Source organism: Hippopotamus amphibius, chromosome 4 (assembly GCF_030028045.1).
Source record: "Hippopotamus amphibius kiboko isolate mHipAmp2 chromosome 4, mHipAmp2.hap2, whole genome shotgun sequence".
NCBI lineage: Eukaryota > Metazoa > Chordata > Mammalia > Artiodactyla > Hippopotamidae > Hippopotamus > Hippopotamus amphibius.
In genome coordinates this window covers 85,164,259-85,185,837 of record NC_080189.1, presented here as the reverse complement: position 1 = coordinate 85,185,837, position 21,579 = coordinate 85,164,259, and the positions used below count along the sequence as shown (strand labels likewise).

General features: G+C 37.2%; 1 protein-coding gene across 1 annotated transcript in view; it reads right to left on the bottom strand.

The window, feature by feature from the left end:
• Window positions 1–21,579, bottom strand: part of COG5 (component of oligomeric golgi complex 5) — a 266,210-nt gene that overhangs the window by 16,318 nt on the left and 228,313 nt on the right. The window contains exons 16-19 of the mRNA XM_057733615.1: window positions 21,033–21,095; window positions 12,162–12,265; window positions 8,028–8,265; window positions 1,610–1,686 (exon numbers count right to left, since the gene is read on the bottom strand). Of these exons, the coding sequence (XP_057589598.1) occupies window positions 1,610–1,686; window positions 8,028–8,265; window positions 12,162–12,265; window positions 21,033–21,095 (482 nt within the window). The remainder of the gene's footprint in view (window positions 1–1,609; window positions 1,687–8,027; window positions 8,266–12,161; window positions 12,266–21,032; window positions 21,096–21,579) is intronic.

The following is a 21,579-nucleotide window of genomic DNA, read 5'->3' as shown; positions in this document are numbered from 1 at the left end:
CTCGTTGGTTAATGTCCTCCAGCATGCTAAGAGTCTGTTACTCACAGCCGCATCTGATCACCCAACTGGGATTGCCATGTCCCCTGCCATCTTACTCAAAGCAAGTGACGTCACAGGATTTTTATTAAGGTTACTTTTATAGTGCATACAGATTACTAGCAGATCAATAACTCAATACTTAATCTTTCAACTTGTCCATATTTGGTAGTGCCAAACCCAAAGGCTTCCAAAATATTTAAATACTTTATAAAAGGTTTGAGCTAATCCAAAGAAGGTATCTGAAAACACTTGTGATCTTGCTTAAAGTTTTTTTGAAATCCAACTTAGATGGGCATTTGAGAAAAATATTTCAGGCTCTTGTGCTGGCATTAAAAAAAAAATCTTTGCCAATTACTCATAGGCTAAGTAAAGGATAAGCCTCCCCTTTCAATCAACAACCTTGGGTTCATTATATCTGAATTTTCTACCAAAAGCTTGGATGACATGAGAGAGTGAAGCAATTTTTTAAAGAACATACTGCTTACTGATTACTATAGTTTCTGGTACTGAGTCAGTTTATAGAAAGCCACATGCCTCGACTCTCTTACCTATCTTTATAAAGAAACATTCAGAAACCATCATGCTCTTGGATATTACAGAGAGCTGACACTGAGGTTTCCCATCTGGTATGCTGTGGTCAGAAAGTGGTTGTAAGTAGCTGTAAGTAGCGTGTTGATCCCTTTGACCCTCAGGGATGGTCATCATTTTATATGCAGAGATTTTCTATGTGTGCCAGGATATGGAAAAGTCTGGGGAGTCTGGCTTACTGAATAAACAGCCATATGAACAACAACTTTTTATCTTCTAAAATCTGATACTTAAGACCTAGTCATTAAGCTATTCAATAGTCTTTAAAATCTGAGTTGGTAAAAGGTCTATGTAAGCATTCAGCCCTGAAAAGGATTTTCCTGTTAAACTGGTATATTCTCAGATCATGAGTCTGAATTAACTCATTGTTTTTCTTTTTGAACCGGTTTCTAGGAAGCTTAATCCCAAATTTTGTGCTCAACTGCATTAGCCATCTTTAGCCTAAATTATCTATTACATTTACAGTCATTCCCTGCATTTCATCACTAAACTCTATTCTTCTAATACTTTATTTAGTAGTTTTGTTATGGAATGCAGCCCATGACCTTTTTAAGAAGTAGACTGGGTTGGAAATGATAAATGGACCAATAATACTTTCAGAAAAAGATGTCTATATAATTATGAACCTCCTGGTATTTATGACTCAATATATTTCTGTAAGAATGGAGAATTTAAAAAAATCCCCCTAGAAAGAGCATAATCAAAAACTTACCAGCTCAATCTTGTGAACTGCAACTCAAAACTAACACACACACACACATATACATACACACATACACTAGCCATTGCATATAACACTAAATAAATTTCTGGTTTGAATAATAACTTTCAAGATGAACTATATGAAAAGAAAATGCCACTGTTGTACATCACAAAATGGCTGAATAATGGCCATGTCATACGGATCAACATGAATAGGCGAGGATTTATCTGCCAATAGGATGTGGCTTATATTAACAGCGATAACAGAATTATGTCTCACCTGAATGACCTCAGCATTCGATAGGACTTTCCTAAATCAGATACTCTTCTGCAGAATGGACCCACAGCCAACTCCATCTGAAATATTAAAAGATATCCCACAGCTTTTTACATCAAAATCTTGAAGTGAATTGGGGACACACTAGGATCACAGAAAGTTGTAGCCTGCAGTACACTTAAATTTATCTGCACTGTGAGACAAGTTTTGAAAGTCAAATCTATTAAAAGGCAAGAACTTAGATAACTTTTGCATTTATTTACTAAAGGGGCATAAGATGATTCCTTCAAGAATAGAAAAACATTTTTTGTTATGTAAGAGGGGAAAGTTTAGATTTTTTTTCTCCACTGAAAAATTGGAAAAAGGAAAGTTTTCAAGACTGCCTGTGTGCCTGTACTTTAAGCAGGCTTCACAGGCCTTTTTCTATTAAACATAAATGATGACAGTTTTTACAAGGCTGGCTCAAGTGATTAAAAGCACTGACTCTGGAGGCAGCACATCTGTGTCAGAATTTCTCATCTACAATGACTAGTTGTGTGGTCCTGGACTTAACCTCTTTACCTGCCAAGTTCCTCATCTGTCAAACGAAGATAATACCTATCGTAGAATTATGCAAATAAAATAGATAATTTCACAAAGCACTATGTGCATGGCATATAGTAAGTACTGGTTAAATGTCAACACTTAACAGTATCTTAAAAACTTTCCCCCTTTTAAATCGTTAGTGAATTAATTTGTTTCCTGAATGAAGAATTTAGCAACTACTACTTTCACTTCTCTTTATTTTCCTCCTTTGACTGGAAATTTTGTCATTAATCGGAGTTTTAGGCTACCTGTTCTTTATCTACCATGTGACACTCAGATGGTAAACCATTTCTTTATACTTGCTATGAACAGGGCCATGATAAAGAATAGTTTAGAAAATGTCTAAGAAAAGGCTGTTCCCTGGTAAATCAACATCTTTCTTCAACAAAAACATAAGAAAGAAAAATGGGGTTTCTGTCTTACTGGCCATCTTTCTGAAAAACTGTTCAAAATCTCCTTGCCACTGGAAGGCCATGGAGACCTAATCAATTACTCATTTGAGAAACATTTTTGACTCCAGGCACCAAGCTAGACATGGGGATAAGAAGATGAATTAGGTGGTCTTGTCTCTGAGGAGCTCTCTCAAATTTATCAAAGAAGGAGATATATATTTATTTAAACAACATAACTTTTATTCATCTAAATTATAAGAGAGGTATGTGTGACTATACATAGAAACACACACACATACTGATCATTATTAAGCAAATGACAAGTGTGAAATCAAACGGATGAACTGAGTGTCAGGGGAGAATTGGAGGGTAGCTTCCTTCCTTCAGATGGTCTCAAGGGTGAGTCGTGACTGGTGAAGTACTCTCTTGGCATACAGAAGACACAGAGTATACCCTGTGTGTCCTAGAGGTTTCCCTAACCAACATCACTTGGTTAGCAAACTCTCTAAAATACAAGAGTAAGTAATAAAAAGAGAAATCTGAGGAAGAAAAGTCAGATTCTTGCCACCAATGCAAGAGAGCAGCTTTGAGCTAGTGTTCTCAAAGACAGTGGGCGATGGGCTGTTCCTTGGGACCGTTTACTTCATTCACTTGACGGGAGTTTCTGGTTTCCTATGGAACATGGCATTTATTTCACAGTGAGCACAAAGTAAGAGCGTGATTATCATGTACCTATAGACTGTGTGCATCTGTTTGCATGTGTTACACACTGAAATTATGTAAAGTATTTTTCATGAAATGTTTTTGTCAATTTTTTTTCAGTTACCCTAGTGGGCTTCATTATTTTCAAAGAGTAAACCAACCTTTGCCTTAGCACTTGTGCAGGATTGAATGTTGAAGCATGTAAGTGGCTAGGAAAAAATTACGATATGAGAGAATATGACCTCAAATGGCTGGGTCATCTATGATGACTGTAGGCGATTTCTACCCATAGGACAACTCCAAGTTTAAAATAAACTTTTCATCCATCAAGGACCTCTCGGGTACTAAAAACTGTCTTCTTCTGCCAAAGTTTCATTAAACAATAAAGGCCATGTTTCTACAGGGCAGGAGTGTTCCTTTTAGAGGAGATGACGCTGCAATTAGCCGTGGATTCAAAAATGGCATCTGCAACTGCCTCTCTCCAGCTCTCCTGTTCGGAGGGAACGAACAGTCAGCTGCAGGCACGGTGAACTAATTACATAGCTGCTCTCTGCCCACCGCAGACATGTGGTTAACCACAGGGCATCTTTGGATACTCCTAGGGCATTCCTGCCCTGATACAGTTCAGGAGAAAAGGCACTAGGAATTAGAATCTTTATTATTTGGGGCTTTTTCCTAAATTTATATTTTCAGGCAAGAAGCAAAATAGATATAAATGTATAGTATTTAAAGGGCACCAGAAATAAATAGAAACTGCTCGGAGTGCCACTGAGTAAATAATTTAATGCCAACATCAAAAGCCAGCCTTTCCCCCAGGAAAGAAACACAATTGAGGGGCAGAGGGGAATGTGTGGTTCAGAGGGCAGTGTGGACAAGTTCCCAGAGAGATTCTGAATCAGCGGAACCCCAGTGGCCCTGGACAAGCTTAGTGTTTTAGAAGTGCTGTGTGATTAGTGTAAACACAGAGACCATGTGGTCACAGTAGGGAATTAATTACCAGGAGGAAAGCACCTCATGCCGGTGACCTGATTCCTAAGGGGGTGTGCGCTGGGCACTTCCCTCATCATGAACTCTCCAGATGGCTCCCTGCAAATACTTTCTCTTTCACCTGTGCAACTGTGCCAGTGGGGAGAAGTTAGGATTCCTACAGAAATCTTTCAAATACTTCATTATTTGTCTTTGCAACTGGACTTTATGCCAAATAATCAGTATTCCCAAACCTATCCTATTGGAATCTTCTGAGTTCTTTCTTTTTCTGTTATTTATGCCAGAAAAGAAGGAACTTTTTTGATTTTTTAAAGCTCTTTATTGGAATATAATTGCTTTACACTCTTGTACCAGCTTATGAGGTACACCAAAGTCAATCAGCTGTATTTATACACATATCCCCATATCCCCTCCCTCCTGCGACTCCCCCCCACCCTCCCCTCTAAGGCATCACCAATCATCGAGTTGATCTCCTTTTGTTATACAGCAACTTCCCACTATCTGTTTTACAGCTGGTAGTATATATATGTCTATGCTACTTTCTCACTTCGTCCCAGATTCCCCTTCGCCCCCCCGCCCCCCTGCCCCCGTGTCCTCCAGTCCATTCTCTGCATCTGCATCCTTATTCTTGCCCTGTCACTAGGTTCATCAGTACCATTTTTTTTTTTTTTAAGATTCCGTATATATGAGTTAGCATACAATATTTGTTTTTCTCTTTCTGGCTTACTTCACTCTGTATGACAGACTCTAGGTCTATCCACCTCATTACCTATAGCTCCATTTCATTCCTTTTTATGGCTGACTAATATTCCACTGTATATATGTGCCACATCTTCTTTATCCATTCATTTGCTGATGGACATTTCGGTTGCTTCCACGTCCTGGCTATTGTAAATAGTGCTGCAATAAACATTACAGTACATGTTTCTTTTTGGATTATGGTTTTCTCTGGGTATATGCCCAGTGTGGAATTACTGGATCATATGGTAGTTCTACTTTTAGTTTTTTAAGGAACCTCCAAACTGTTTTCCATAGTGGCTGTACCAACTTACATTCCCACCAACAGTGCAGGAGAGTTCCCTTTTCTCCACACCCTCTCCAACACTGATTGTTTCTAGGTGTTTTGATGATGGCCATTCTGACCGGTGTGAGGTGATACTTCATTGTGGTTTTGACTTGCATTTCTCTAATGATTAGTGATGTTGAGCATCTTTTCATGTGTTTGTTGGCCGTCTGCAGAATAGCAGGAACTTTTTATTACAAGAACTCTTTTCAAACCCACAGAGGATTTGTGTTCTTGATTCCAATGGCCTCAATGGCTTTGTTTAATTTTGAAAACAAATTGATAGAACTTTCAATAACGAGGCAACCAAAAGGCTTTCTAGTCCCAGGTGATGCCCACCATGAATATAAATGCCAGGGTCATGCCATCTAAGTGTTTTGACTCACCCCAGAAAAATACTTCCAACTAAGTAGGAAAGCTGAGGTAGAATATCACATACCTGCAGTTGTGGCAAGAAACCACATCCAATGAAACAAAAGTCCCAAATTCATTTTAACATTTTTAAAATGTGAGGGGAAGATATAACAGCTGGATAATAATTGCCAAAGCTACTGGTCACAACCATGATTAACTTCAGAAGGGCTTGCACCTGTCTCTCCTGTGCTCACGACCCACAGGGCCGGGGAAGCAGCTGCACAGTGAGTGGCAGGATGTTCTGAAACAGGGGCACTGTCCAGGAGTGAACCAAGCAATCGGCCCCACAGAGGCTGCAGCAAGCAGTCACTGCAGGGCTGGAAAATATACTCTTAACACAGAAATGGAAAACAGAGGTGGCCTCAGAGTATAAGTTAGGACTATGATTGATGAGTTTCATGCAGCTTAAGGGAAGGCACCTGGGAAAAGGTCTGGTTTACAGGCAACATGTCTTCAGAAAGAAGGAATGCCAAATGAAATTCTGAATGTGCAGTTTCAAGGGAGAGGGGAGCTCAACGCTGCCTCTGGATGCTATGCATTTTGAGCAGGTAGCAAGGGTCACAGGACAATGCTCTCCAGCTTTCAAGACTCATAAGGGAACATATCGTTAAAATAAAAAACAAAAACAAAAAGCCTCGTTCCCACAGCACTCTCATTTTGGCCATCTCCTCCTCGGCTGCCACTCTAATTGGACTTGAAGTGCTGCCTCCAGGAAAGTGACTCAAGAACCAGCTGGAGCTGAATGCAAATAAACTGGTGGGGGAGGGAGCCCAGGGGAGAGAAGAGAAGAGGATAGGAAAAGAAAGACAAAATGAAGGAAGAAAGGGGGAAAGAAGAACAGACACCCATTTGGGTACAGCTCACAGTGTTTTTAACAAAGAAGAGCAGGTCTTGGTGCATCACTGTGTATTCATTTAAATAAGCAGCCTGTAACACCAGTAATGGACAAGTACAACACTACACATAATTCTCCTTAAGCTGAAGTTTAGCTGTAATAACACAATGTACAGGTGCCTGAGAATTAAGCTGATAAAAATAGGAAGGGTAAAAGGAGCCACATGAATGGTAATACTTACTCTCAATTTTCATGCTGAGGTTACGAAAGGCATATTTCACAAAGGAAGGCTCTTTACTTTGACCTAATGGTCTCAGGCATATCATTTGGGGATGAAAATGACTAATTCTAGACCAATTCATATGCAAAAGAGCCTGGCTCTTGAAACAGAATATGTACCTGTTCCTTACTGTAACTGTTAGGTAAGTGGGAACTCTACAACTACCACCTGGTATAAGCAGCCTCCCACAGCCTTTCCCTGGAGCGGGAATGATAAACCAAGACTTGCTCCCAGATACACACAGGAATAAAGAGGGACATTACAGTTTGTCCATCTTAATAAACAGGGAGGCTCTGGCACAACACTAGGAATAATCCATTTGAATAACTACTTAGACTACTAAAGCTAACAGCTTTCAAAGGCTTAAAAAATGAGTTCACCTTTGACATGCTACGTAAATATGAATTATTTGTTTCAAAATCTTTTTGAAATGAAAGTGGATGTGTAAGGTATTTCTTATCTGCCTCTGATACTATATTTATAAGGCTTTTAAAAAATCTGTCTAAAGGACAAAGAAAAAAACCTTTCTACAAGAGCTGATTCTGGTTCTGCTATTTTAATGTCACTCTACCTCATTCACATCAGATAGTATGGAATGACTTCAAGGCTGGCCATGCACAAGAAAGGTACTCTTCTTTAATAGAGAGGGATCAAATAATCCACCTGGTCCTCTGTGCATCTAAACGAAACAGAACACCGCCCTGGAATGCTGCACTGACCATGGAGGACCATACATGTGTCGGAGCTCTTTCTCTTTACATGACAGCAGACCGCCCCTTTCCACTGTCTGAAGGATAAATTTCATTGTCTACACTAACTTCCAACAAGGTTACTCAATCATTCTTATCAATACTGACGTGGTGGAATAATAAAGTAGTGAGAAAGCCCCATATTATGTAAAAATGGGAAATGCTGCTTCACTGTGGAATGAGCTACTTTGTTTAACCTTGAAATATCAAAGATGAGTGATGATTCTTCTGTTAAAGTAAAAAATATCTGGTATGAACATAATCTTTTTCCTTCCTTTTTACCAATTAGGTTTAGATTTACTTTTCTTTATGCTTCAACTCCTTAACACTGAAGAATACACGGATGGTCTTTTTTTTTAATGGATAATATTGAGGCTGAAACCTTTTCCCCTCTATAGCTATGCATCAATTTACCTGTGCAAAATCAGCAGCAAGTCGCATCTTCCCACCTTCACCAAGAGGTCTTATGAGACTGGCATTCCGGATAAAAAGCTCAATGGCTCTTTGGGCAATAGCTTCAGTGTTGTCAAAGACAAAATCCGAGCACTCAAAGTGTTTGAAGTAGTCACTCATAACTCTGGCAATGAAACCCTGAAGCTCCTTCATGTAGAGAGAACAGGGAACATCAGGCTTTCCTGAGCTGGGTAACGATCTGCAAAGGAGAAAAAGCAGCCAGTGCACTAAAAGGCACTCTTTGACATTTGCGCCACCCCCCACCCGCTATTTCACTCCTAAGCATTTTTTTTCCTTTAATGGTAGGAAAGGCATTGTTTATTTTTGCTGAGAGTTAAAGAGCATAAAATGATGTTTATATTCCAGAGACTGTTATAGGATGCTAGAAGATGACTGAAGGAACCTTGGAATCCAATTACCGAAAGACTATTAAGAATGAAACAGAGAACCATCTGTCTTGGATGATTCATAAAAGTGCCGCCTTCTGCACTCCGACCTCTCAAGGTCTCTTCCAGCTTTACAACTCTCCATCCACTCACATGCTTTGCCTGGTTAGTGAATAAATCAATATTAGATACTGAAATAGGATTTTACACGTTGCAGCAACAGAAACTGCTGCCTTCCCCAAACAGATTCTTGGCAAAGATATCTCTGCTCTTGTGCTATTTAATCCAATCAGTCCAATAGTAGAATTCTGACTGTGGAACTGGTTATGTAACAATACACATGGTATGCAATTTTTTCCTCCCAGATGATGTTTGGAAAGGCTTTAATTTGGATCAACAGATGATGCCAGCTGATGCTCCATGAAATACTATTTATAATTTATAAGGGTTTATAATTGCTCTTTAAAGAATATATGAAAAGAATGCAATATTTATAGGAGAGAAGAGTTATGCCAAAATTAGAAATCACCTGATATTAATTAGCAAGCCAATGAGATCACTGGCTATATAATGCTGAATCTTTTTTCAAAAAATAAATCATATTCTGAGAATGATGCAGAGAAACTGGCAATGGTCTAGGGAAGAACAACAGATATGATTCAGATGCCTAGAACAAGAGAATGAGGTGAACTTAATTATTTTAAAATACAGCAATGGTTATTATAAGTGGGATGCTAACCAAAGGTCTTCAACTTCCAGAGAGCAGACAGAAATAGAGAAAGCAGGCTATGTTCCAGCAGGAAGAGATCTTATTCAGGTGTAAGAAAGAAGCTCCTAACTATGGCAAGGCCATTGAGGGGGGCATGGTGGAACGCTGCTGTCTGTAATATCATAGGGTGGAGTGCTGCTTGGTTCAGAGTACAGGGACAGCCTCCGTAAGTGATGGCAATCTTCACGTGGGATTTGGTTTTGCCAGATTCAGACCAACACGGCCTATCTTTGCTCAGGTTCTGTCCGTCCAATAGGCTACATTAAAAAAAAAAAAAAGGTACCAATCTCTTTCTAATCTTTTTATGCTTTATCAAAAGCACTGTCATATCTTGGTACTACTCTGGAGGGTTGTTTCAAGAATTTTAATCTGGCCAGGTGATATGATTTCCTTGAGGATTAAAAAATGACATACTAAAACAGATTCCATGAACATGTGTCAATATAAGTAAAATAAAATGACCTATTAGACAAAATTCTAAAATATGTATTAGCAATTCTCAGCGTGGATTAGAAAGTCAATTTAAATTTACTAGAATATAAACCTTGCCTGGCAAGTCCTAAAGCTCAGTTTCCCCAATTATGTCAAAGCTTTTAGTAAGAGGTTCTCAACTGATTAAAGTGAAGCAGGAAATTGAGCAGTAATGTCAGGGTCTTTGTAATGAGAGCCCGCACACAGAGGCGGAAGGCAGGACGAAACAAAGGCACGCCTGAGTAGGGGCCCCAGTCGTTCTAGGGCCAGTGTGCACGCTCCTCTCCGCGGAGATGTTCGTCCACCACTTTAAGGATCTAGGGTCCTCCTACTTTTACTGCCCTCCCTCTTCCATTCAAAGCTGTAATTGGACATGAGTCATTTTATCTTAAATAAAAGAATTTTAATCAATGTACTATGTCAGACATTTACAATTTAAACTTTATCTAATTTGGAAAGAAACACACTGGTCCCACTAAATACATTTCAAATACCAGGAAACTGTGTTGAGGATTACTTTTTAAATAGCAGGGGATTCTATAATCATACTACATATAAGGTTGGCCTACAAGGTAAACCTACCTCGAACAGGTGTAAAGGGCTTGGAAGGGCAGGTATTCACTATTATTTTAACAAGTGTGATCCCAGAGGATGGCCCTACTATAAAAGCGATTCCACTTCCTGAATAGTTTAATCCAACATCACTTTATATTTCAAACAAGCCATACATATGTGAAATGACACGACAGGATTACTAATAACAAGGTTCTAGAAAGTGTGAAAATCCCTGCCTTGCATTCGCCACACTCCTGTACTGCCACGTATGGAAAATGACTTTCAGTGGAACCTCAAATGTCTGCTGTATGGAGACAGTGAGCAGAAATGGAGCCATTAATGGCCATTTGGAGAAAAAAATTAAGGACAATGTTACACACCTTAAAATGATGCTTCATACCCATGGCAACCTATGAGCTAAAGAGCCAATGTGACTCACTAGCACGGAAGCAAGCTAACAAAAACACAGCTATTTGGGACACCAACTCTTTTTTTTTTTCCTTCTTTAAGAACTTTTATTGAGATACATCTGACATACAGTAAACTGCATATATTTAGAGTGTACAATTTGATTTTTTTTCTTATTAGTAATGTACATATGGAAATCCCAAACTCCCAATTCATCCCCCCTCAATGGGAAACCAACTCTTAATGCCTACTGTGTTATCTACAGGCACCAGCCATGGCGCATCAATACAATTACTGAAGTAAGTGTCTGACCATTCTTATGAGAACAAGCCTTCAAAAATTACTCTAATTTTGCTTCCTTTTCAGAGGTATTGATGATTGGTCTAACTGGGATATTTCAGATCACTTTTGAACAAAATTCATTTCCTCCCAAATATTGGTGATCAGCAGTTTTATATTCCTGTCTCCAAATATTACAGCATTTTTGTGTAGAATCCACTTTACCCTTCTGTGCTTCATACCATTATTAAAAACAGAGACTGACCTTTTCACCTTTCAAAACATACTTTGTAAATGAAATAATAAATGATTTGAAAAATTAAAAAACAGTGTAATAATCACAGAATTTTCCTACACACAGCTAGACTAGTGGCTGGAAATGTAATAAAGTAGATACTCTATTAAACAACATAGATATAAAGAAACAGGGCAGTTAAAAAATAGTAACTAACTGGACTATGAATATAAAACACATATCTACATACTAATATATGAATGTTTAGCTCTAGAGTATGGTTAAGTTTTTTAAAATAATCACACTAAGCACATGCAAGTACCTATTTCAAATTCTCCATAGTTTTCTAATACACTAAGTCAAAATAATTTTACTTTACTTAAAAAGATTTCAGTAAACACTAAGCTAGGAACTATGATTCTTATTCCCAAGACACATATGACATGGATAAGCAGTACACACATGAAACAGCTTTGGAATAACACCAACGTGTCTATGGCTAGGACTGACATGACTAGAGCAGACTGCCACAAGACTCTGAGAAAGGAAAATTATCTTTGCAGGGGGCTGGGCAGGACCTTGCCCTCAAAACCAGAGCAGGAATTGGACTAGCAGAGTGACAGAGGCAGGACTTTTTATACAAGAAATATCATGCCAACACCAGAGGCTCAAGTACAGGCTATATGTGAGAAGTAAAGAAAAAGATATAACTGCAAAGAGAAGGTGGTACCAAACGTCCTAAAGCGCCAAGCTGAGTCCTGTAGATGTTAATGGTTCCAAGTTTCAATGACAGGAGAGAGATGAAAAGAAGCACTGAAAAAATTTAATCTGCTAATGGTGCTCAATGAATAAAGTATAATAAGGGTGGAGGCCAACCCCATCACAAGGGGAATAAGCTTCTAGATGGTGGATACTTAGAGAGTAGAGGTGAAGGTGGGAACGAAAAGCAAACGCAATGAAGGTTAGTGACAGCTCTGGTTGGAAGTCATTACCCAGAAAAGTCTTCCTGATGCATAGTGATGATGATGGCCTCTATAGCGTCTCCCACGGACGTCAGCAAGGGCTGCACAGCATTTCCCATAAGAGCATGGATCGCCTGAAAAGAAGATTAAATTAAGGAGAGGCAAAATTTAAATAGATCAAACACAAAAGAATTCAAGGCGTGAGAAGCATTTTGACTAAAAGTTTTCACATTATATCAAATTCAGACTATATACAGTTTAACTATAATAACCCAACAGAAGTCTGCTTTTCTCCTAACTGCTGTCAGTAAATGATTTTTAAAGCTTAAAATATGTGGAACATGGCACTGAAAAATTTCAACTCCCCCACTTTTCTCATATTTTCCAAACGTTTAATGCTAAAATGAACCCCTGGAGAAAAGAGAAGAGGGGGGTAATGCCACTCATGAAGCAAAAGATCACATGAACACTTTTTTTAAAGTTTCTGAAAAGACTGAGATAAGACCAAAAGTAAGTCTTCAAAACTGGAACAACATCATATGCTTTTGATCAGACTGAATATAATAAAAGTGATTCTTAGAGGGAAGAACAGTTAGGCATTTCATGGATTAGATTTCTATTTAGAGTTCTACAGCAGTGAGTTTTGACTGGGGGCAATTTTGCTCCCCTGAGGACATCTGGCAACGTTTGGAGACATTTCTGATCGTCATGACCGGGGTGGGGGAGGGATTTTGCTACTAGCATCTAGTGGACAGAGGACAGAGATGCTGCTAAACACCCTACAGTGCACCAGATAGTCCCCCGGACAAAGAACTACCCAGCCTAAAACATCCACAGTGCTAAGGCCGAGAAACTGTTCTACTGTGAGGTATAACCATCGGTTAGATTATGTAAGACCCTAGGCTTTAGTTATGGGTTTTTAGTGTGAAAATATGAGTAGGCCTCAGTAAATATTCAAAATCTAAATTTTAAGTATATTTATATATGCTTCAGTCATGATTATATACAATGCAGATGGATGACACTGGCTCATACAAATAACTGAAATCAATGAGAAAAGGTTAAATAGGACCCTTATTCATTAAATTCCTAAATGTCATCTCTAGTTCCTTAATCTGATAAAAATAAATATATGTATACAGGATTGAGAGAGACGAGCTCTGCATGTTCTCTCTAAGCCCTCTCCCCTCAATCCCTTGGGTCTTTCTGAAATAAAGGATGAAAACAAAACAAAACAAAAAAGAGAGAGAAAGTGCATGTGTGTGTGTACAGTTTGCCCTCAGGGAGCTCATAATCTAGTGACAACAGATAAGTTGTACTGATATCAGTGCCCTACACAGTGCTATGGGAACATGGGAGAGACCCCCCAACTTATACTGAGAAGATTTAAAAAACTTAAGCTGTTGTGTGAACTGAATTTCAAAGGTCAAAATGGGTTAAGAACCAAGTGTGTGTGCTGGGGGGAGGGTGTGAGGCTGGGAGGGGGGCACATATGTCAAAGGCACAGGAGCCTGGGGAAGCTGATGCCTTTGGGGAACTGCGAGGCGTTCAACACAGAATATGAGGTGGCTGCTTATGTGGAAGAGAGACAGGGAGTAGATGCACTCTGTGTGGGCTGCTAAGGAGACAGGAACATATCCTGAAGGGACTAGGAAACCAACAATGGGTTTTAAACAATGAAAAAAAAAATGTGGTTAAAGATTTGAATTTGGGAAAAATCATATCGGACAGCAAGTAGATAAATTAGACTAAAGGCAGAAGGACAAAGCAGGAGTATAAATGCAAAGTGGTGAGTGCCTGAACCAAATCAGAGGCAGAGGGAACAGAGGTGAGGAGACAAAGTGGAGACATTGGGAAAGGAAATGGAGGACTTGGGAATCAGATTTGAGAAATATGGAAAGACTGAAGGGTACATTCAGATTTTTTTTTTCTTTAATGACTTGGTGGTATTATCAACTGAATGTGTAAATCAGAAGCAGCTGGCTGATTTAGGGACGGAGAGTGAAAATAATGAGCTCAGTTTTGGACATGAGTTTGAAGGACTTACAAGGAAATTCACATGGGCTATCCAATAGGTACTGAGATCTTTACAGTTGTAGTTTGTGACACGTTTTGACTAAACATGGTTGTCTTTGGCTTTTAAGAGAGGAGATGAAGCCAAAAGAGTCAATGAGATCCCAGAGGATGGTTTGTAGAGTAAGGCCAAATGCCATTTTAAGGTCATGCAGAAGAGGAGCCCTTGATGGAGTAAGAAGGGTAATAGAACCTATTTAGTACAGGTTAAGTGCTGGATACTATGCTATGGGTTTCACAAGTAATTATTCTGCTGAAAATTCAATTATTCCTTCCTCTAAGAATAACGAAAATTTCTAACTTACCAATGTGGAATCTAAAGTAATTTGTAGATAGGAAAACTAAAGTCAAGTTAAGGAGATTGTCCAAAGCCACCAAGTGAAAGAGCTGGGATTTTTCTAGGTGCACTTGACTTCAATGAGCTTTTGGTTATATCACTACTTTGTCACTGGGTGAGAAGTAGGAAGAGATCCTGGAATACAGTGAAAATAAACAGGAGATTTCAAGAACGAAGGGCAAGTTTTCTAGGCTAGTATGAAGGAGTGAGTGTCTAACTACAGATCCTCCTATAAATAATCATGGAAAAATACCAAAACCAAAACAAAAAACATACTGGAGGCTCCTGGAGATGGAAAAAAGCAAGTAGTTTTAGAGGGATATGTAAATATATGGCAACCAGAAGAGAGTGAATTTTCCCTTGTTTGTGACTCTGCTCCGAGTGACTACAGCCATGGTAGCAAGGCTGGGTGGCTAAAACTCTGAGAGAAAAGCCAAACCAATCCAAACCTGCAGTCTTTTAGGTCAAAGGAACAAGGACAAGGAGCCCTGGTTCAACCAGGACTGCTGGAGAGTGAGAGGGAAACTTCAGAAATGAGAGAGCCAGAGAAGAAGAAAGCCTATTTTTCTGTGTGAACTCAGCAACAGTCTTCAGCTGACTCAACCATGTGTGTGCAAAGCAAACTACAAGTGGCTTGCAACTAAGGCTTAAAGAACTTTACTGAGATCTGAGACACAGCCAACTGCAGGTTTGACACTGTACAATCTGAGTCTAAACAAGCTAATTAACTGCTAAAGAAATGGTCAATGGTTTTAGGAGCAATGTGTAAAAATACTGAGTATACACAACATAACATTCACATTGTCTAGGATACATTAAAATGACTACACACAAAAAGCCAAGAGATGTGTCAATTCTAAAGGGAAAAGACAATCAATAGCTGCCAACCCTGAAATGATAGAGACTCTACAATTATCAGGCAGGAACCCCAGTGACGTAAAGAAAAAAATGTCCATAATAAATAAAATGGAAAATCTCAGCAGAGTGATTGTGAAAATGTAAAACAGAACCAAAGTGAAAATTTTAAACTAAAAAAATTATACTGCATGCAGGTAGATGTAAATGTACTTCATTAAATGAATAGTTTCCATATTTTACATGACATAGTACAATATTAACTCTAAAAGATGGGAAGTTAAGGATGCATATATCCACAGAAGAACAACTAAAAAAATAATTATGAAGAGGTATAGATGAAAATCTAAGAAATAAATTTAAACGAAATTTTAAAAATAATTAATAATCAAATAGTCCAAAAGGTGACAGAAAAGGAGGGAAAAAGTAAATTAAAAAAAAGGGAGACAAACAAAAAACAGATAATAAAACTATACACCTAAATAAAACCTTATTGATAGCTGTACTAAGTTAATGGACTACACACTCCAGTTAAAAGGCAGAGATTATCAGAGCAGACAAAAAGGCAAGACCCAACTATATACGGTATAAAAGAGATGCATTTAAAAAATAAAGACAGAGGAGTTGAAAGTAAATGGACAGCAGAAGATACATCATGTAAACATTAAGAATAAAAAGACTGGAGTAGTTAAATTAGTATCAGATAACACAATGCATGACAATAAGTATTAAAAAAGCTAAAAAAGGATATCTCATAATGAAAAAAGGGTCATTTCATCAGAAAGCATAAAAATGATAAATACTTACATAACAGAGCCTCAACACAACTAGTAATACAGCTTCAAAACTGAGGGGTTAAGAATCAATGGAATGAAAAGGAGACATAAGCAAGTCCACAATTGTAGAAAATTGTAACTCCTGCCTTTCAGCAATTGATAGAACAACTGCATAAAATATCAGTAGACGCATATAAAATCTGAACACATCACTACACCTTGACTTAACTGATATTTATAGAACATGATACTAAACAACTGAAGATTACATGTTTTTGTCAAGCACACATGGTTCATTCATCAAGACAGACCACATGCTAGGCCATAATACTCAAATTTAAAAGGAATGAAATCACACAAAATATGTTTTCTGATGGTAGCAGGATTAAATTAGAAATTAATACCACAACATTGTAAATCAACTATACTTCAATAAAAGTGATTAAAAAAAGAAAAAAAAATCAAATCTAGAAAAACTAAAAATAACTAGAAAACTTAAAAAAAAAACCCATGAATCAAAGAAGAAATCACTAAGGAAACAGAAAATATTTCAAACTGAATGAAGCTAAACATACAAAATTAAAGTTAGAGGGAAATCTACAACATACAAAATTAAAGTTAGAGGGAAATCTACAACTTTAAATTTTTTTTGGGGGGTGGGGGTCTAAAAATCAAAGGTTTAAGGTCTCAAAAAAAAAAAAAAAAAAAGGTAAAGGAAATCCAAAATAAGAAGGAAATTTAAAAAGACAAAAGCAGAAATCACTGAAACAGAAAGACAAACAGCAGAGAAAATTAATAAAGCCAAAAGTTTGTTCTTTGAGAAGATCAATGAAATCGATAAACACATCGCTAGACTGATAAAGAAAAAAAAGATAAGAGAACATAAATCATCAGTATAAAAAATGAAAAAGAGGTTATCACTATAGGCCCTACAGACATTAAATGGACAGTTAGAGACTATCACGCACAGCATTATTGTGACAAGTTAGATAACTTAGATGAACAAATACCTTAAGTCACAAAGTATCAAAGCTCACTCCAGAAAAAATAGATAACCAGAACAACCCTGTATCTATTAAACAAATTAAATTTGTAGTTATAAACGTCCTACAAAAAAACCACAACAGGCCCAGATGGCTTCACTGGTGAATTCTACTAAGCATTTAAGGAGAAAACAATACGAATTCTACACAAATTCTTTCAGAAAATAGAAAAGGAGGAAACACTTCCAAAACCAGACAAAGAATTCCAAAAAAGAAAACTATATACCAATATCCCTTATGATTATGGATATAAACATCTTTAACAAAAATTAAGTAAATCGAATCCAGGAATATATAAAAAGGGTAATACATCATGGTCAAGGCTGGCTTGTTATTTAAAAATAAAGTCCTGTCTTTTATTAACAAAATAAAGAGGTAAAACCCTACAACCATTTTATGCAGAAAAAGCTTTTTGATGAAACAACACCATTTAAACGAGTAATTTTTTTTTTTTTTTATTATTATTTTATTTTATTTTTTTTGGGGGTAAACGAGTAATTTTAAAAAGTCTCAGTAAACCAAAAATAGAAAAGAACTTGTTTAATCTGATAAAGGCCATCTAAGAAAATATCCTACTTTAATTAGTAAAATAAATACTGAGTGCTTTCCCCCAGGTCAGGATCAAGTAGACAAGTCCACTCTCACCAGTTCTAGGCAACATGGTGCTGGAGGTCCTAGCAGGTGAAACAAGGCATGGAAAACAGGCCTCAAGACTAGAAAGGAAGAAATAAAACTGCCTCTATCTATATTATGATATGATGGTACACAGAGAGAACTTTACAGCTGGGTGAGGTTTCCCACTTATGGAAAATATAAAACAGAGAAGAGAGAATTGTGGGGAATGCCTTCATGTGAGGGATTAGTAGAGGATTAATAACTACCAGAGGAAACTTAGAAAGGATACTAGATTATATTTCATAAGCTCTAACAAAGCAGGGAAGTGCTTACCTAAAATAGCGAAGATTACAAAAATACTGAAGCCTCAAAAATGCAGAATATTCCCATATACAGAAGATCAAATCCGCACAATAATGGAGAACTGTTGTATGTCACTATCTGCACATGATCTCAGTAATAAATGAGTCAGAATTACTGGGCTAAGGTTTTTAAATGCTACTTATAGCTGAGGTGGTTATAATGAAATGACTCTAAATGTATAATCATTAATATTAATTATGTCATTCATGACATAAGAGATAATGCTTGTAATATATGATGAACTTTGAACCTAAAATAACATTTAATTTTGGATAAAATCTCAACAAGGCAGAGAAGACTATTATGTGTCTTCACCTATATTTTTTAGTAAGTAAAAAAGTATATTTAATATCTTTTCCATCAAATAATAAAAGCATATAGATTTTTGGTTCTTGGGTTGCATTTATGCATTGTAACATCCTAATTCAATGTGTGTAGTAAGTTTCCTACCATTTTATAAAAATTCAAGATTCTCTTTTTTTCTCTGAGTCAGAGGATTCTGTTTGTTCTTCACTTACTATGCCATAAAGATTTTTTAATGAAATTCAATTAAAAAGCAAGGCTAAACTGTTTCACTGAGGTCTGTTAACATAAGAAATTCAGTCTCTTATTGGATGGGTTACTGCAGAGGGGCCTTGAACTGACTGTTGGTGTTCTCTTACCCAGTTCTCAAAGGCAAAACTGGTGAAGCCTCAGCAAACTGGTGCCCAGCGACACAAGATACCAGACCTGGTGAGCAAACCTCAGAGAGAGGGCCACAGCTCAAGATGAGGGCAATTTCCCCTGCACTGGCCTCAACCCCTGGCCTAAAGTGACTAATATGAGGAATATCCTTTGTTGTAAGTTAAAAATACAGATTCAGAGAGTCTACCCAAAACTGAATTATAGTGTCTGAAGAATTTCTATTTTTAACTTGTGCAGGAGATTTTTATCATCAGGCAAAGTTTAGGCAACTCTTTCTTAACCTACAGAATGGACTTTCTCTAACCACGTGTATAGATGCATACTCTCTCTATATATAATTATATGTGTGTGTATATATTTATAAATGCTTATATAGTATTTATGGAGTACAGTGTAAAATGTATTTATCTTGGATAGTGATCAAAAAATGTTTGACAGCTACAGCTAGAAGATAAAGACAAATGTGTAACTACATACTGAAAAAAAGACTACATGTATTCCCTGCCTAGAAGCAAGAATAAAACAAACCTTTTGGTTTGTCTTATTGGCCTGATTTTATGGTAATTTTTGATTATCAATAAATTGGACAACTCTTACTAAAAACAATTATTTTTATTATGACAGCTCTAATAATACATCATAATGAGATAAGCACAGTGGGAAAAAGGAAAGGATTCAGAGAATACAACCAAGTGTACTTTTTCTATGTTGGAGAAAAACAGACTGTCTCCTCCTACCTCATATATGAATTTAGTGTCCTTAAGTTTTGCAGCCTATTAAATCCCCATTCATGTCAGCCATGGACAGTGCTTGACCTCGGAAGTTCCCTTCTCCTTCAGGATTTGTGACATTGTCCTCTCCCAATTTTCTTCCTCAGTGATTGTTCTTTCTTTGTATCCTCTTTACTCTCTAAATATTTCTCCTTGGCGTTTACTCGTAGACCCTCTCTCTTTCTCTTTCCCCATTTCTCTCTCTCTCTCTCTCAGCTCTACCCAAGAGATCTAGATTCAGTCTAACAGCTGACATTTACTACCTTTGTGTAGGTATGCTGTACTATTTTATAGATGTAGAAACTAAGGCAAGATAAACTTATTAACTTGTCTGAGGTCATACACCTAGTTAAATAGCTGAGATGGGATTCGTATACAGGCAGCTGAGTTCCAGTCTTTGCTTTACGATATGGCCTTAGTTACTTACATACTTAGTAAGTATTAAATAAACATTTAGGAAATGAATGAATGGATGATGGTGACAAGGTGTAGAAATCATGACTCTCTTGGGTCAGTGAGGTCTAGACTGACCATCTATATGACTTTGAGCAAGTTGTTATTTCTTGACTGTATAAAATGGGGATACTAACACATAACTTGAACAGTTGCTATAATATTTCAACACACTGCATGTGACTGGCAAGTAGCAGGTGCTAAATAAAGGGTATCTACTACTACTATAAGAACGAATTATTTGCTTGTTTGTTTTTTTAAGAGTTACCTACTGTGAACTACATATTCCTCTGAATCTCATGCCAACATTATTTTTTTAATTAAACTTCCTGAGTATTAGAAAGGGGGTATATTTATGTTAGTATATTAAAAATGGGAATTTTCCCTGGTTTCACGATGTACAGGTATGCAGTAGAGTTTCCCAGCCTTGGTATTTCTGACATTTGGGGCCTGATAATTCCATGCTGTGGGAGGCTATCCTGCGCTCTGAAGGATGCTCGACAGGATCCCTAGCACTAGATGCTAGTAGCACCCCACTCCCGGTCATGACAATCAAGAATGTTTCTGATATTGTTAAATGGCCCATAGGGGACAAAACTGCCCTGGTGGAGAACCACTGCTTTACAGGGACAATACTGGGCTGCACTGCCCTAAGATACAGTGAATACTTATAAGACTCTTGCTTCTCCTGCTTATGATACAATTATCGTAAGTGGAACACAATCTGTAGACACCAACAAGGTCTATTTTTAAATTCTAGAAAATATAAACACACATGTAGCCTCTCTCTTTAGGATAATTATCAACATGCTACTTTTGGCATATGGAGAAGATTCTGGATTATTTTTAAATTGTGACATCTCCCACTCATCCAAACAATCCTAAAACTTACTCTAATCTATAGAGTCAAAGATTAAATTAAATTCTTTTACCTTTAGGGCTGAAATTATAGTTTGCTCAGCTGCTGGTGGGAACGAGCTCTGACTGGAAACCACCTAGAACAAATCCAGTTATAGTTTTGCTTAACTTATTTATTGTTATAAATACTAATTGTGATCGCAACATGATAAAACTGTTTCCACAAGCCACATATAGAATATTATCATTACTTTAGAGTAGTGTCTCATACATGTTTTAAAAATCCATTAATATTTAGTGGTTAGAATAGGTTTAAAAATATTTTCCTGTATAAAGCAAATATCTACTTCAAATAATTGAAACATTAAGAATTCTAAAAGCTAGCTTTCCTTAATTGTAAAGTTTTAACTTGAAAAGATCAGCTTAAAGCCATATTTACTTACTTCTTTTTAAAAAAACACCTTTTCTAGGCTGACTGTAATTTTTAACAAGTCAAATGTCAAATGCTTCCCTTTTTACAAATCAATACCAACATTATGAAAATTCTGAAAGTATCAATTAAAGACATTTAAATCAGGCTAAATAAATACAACTCTTCATTGCTTGTGGTTCTTTAGAGTA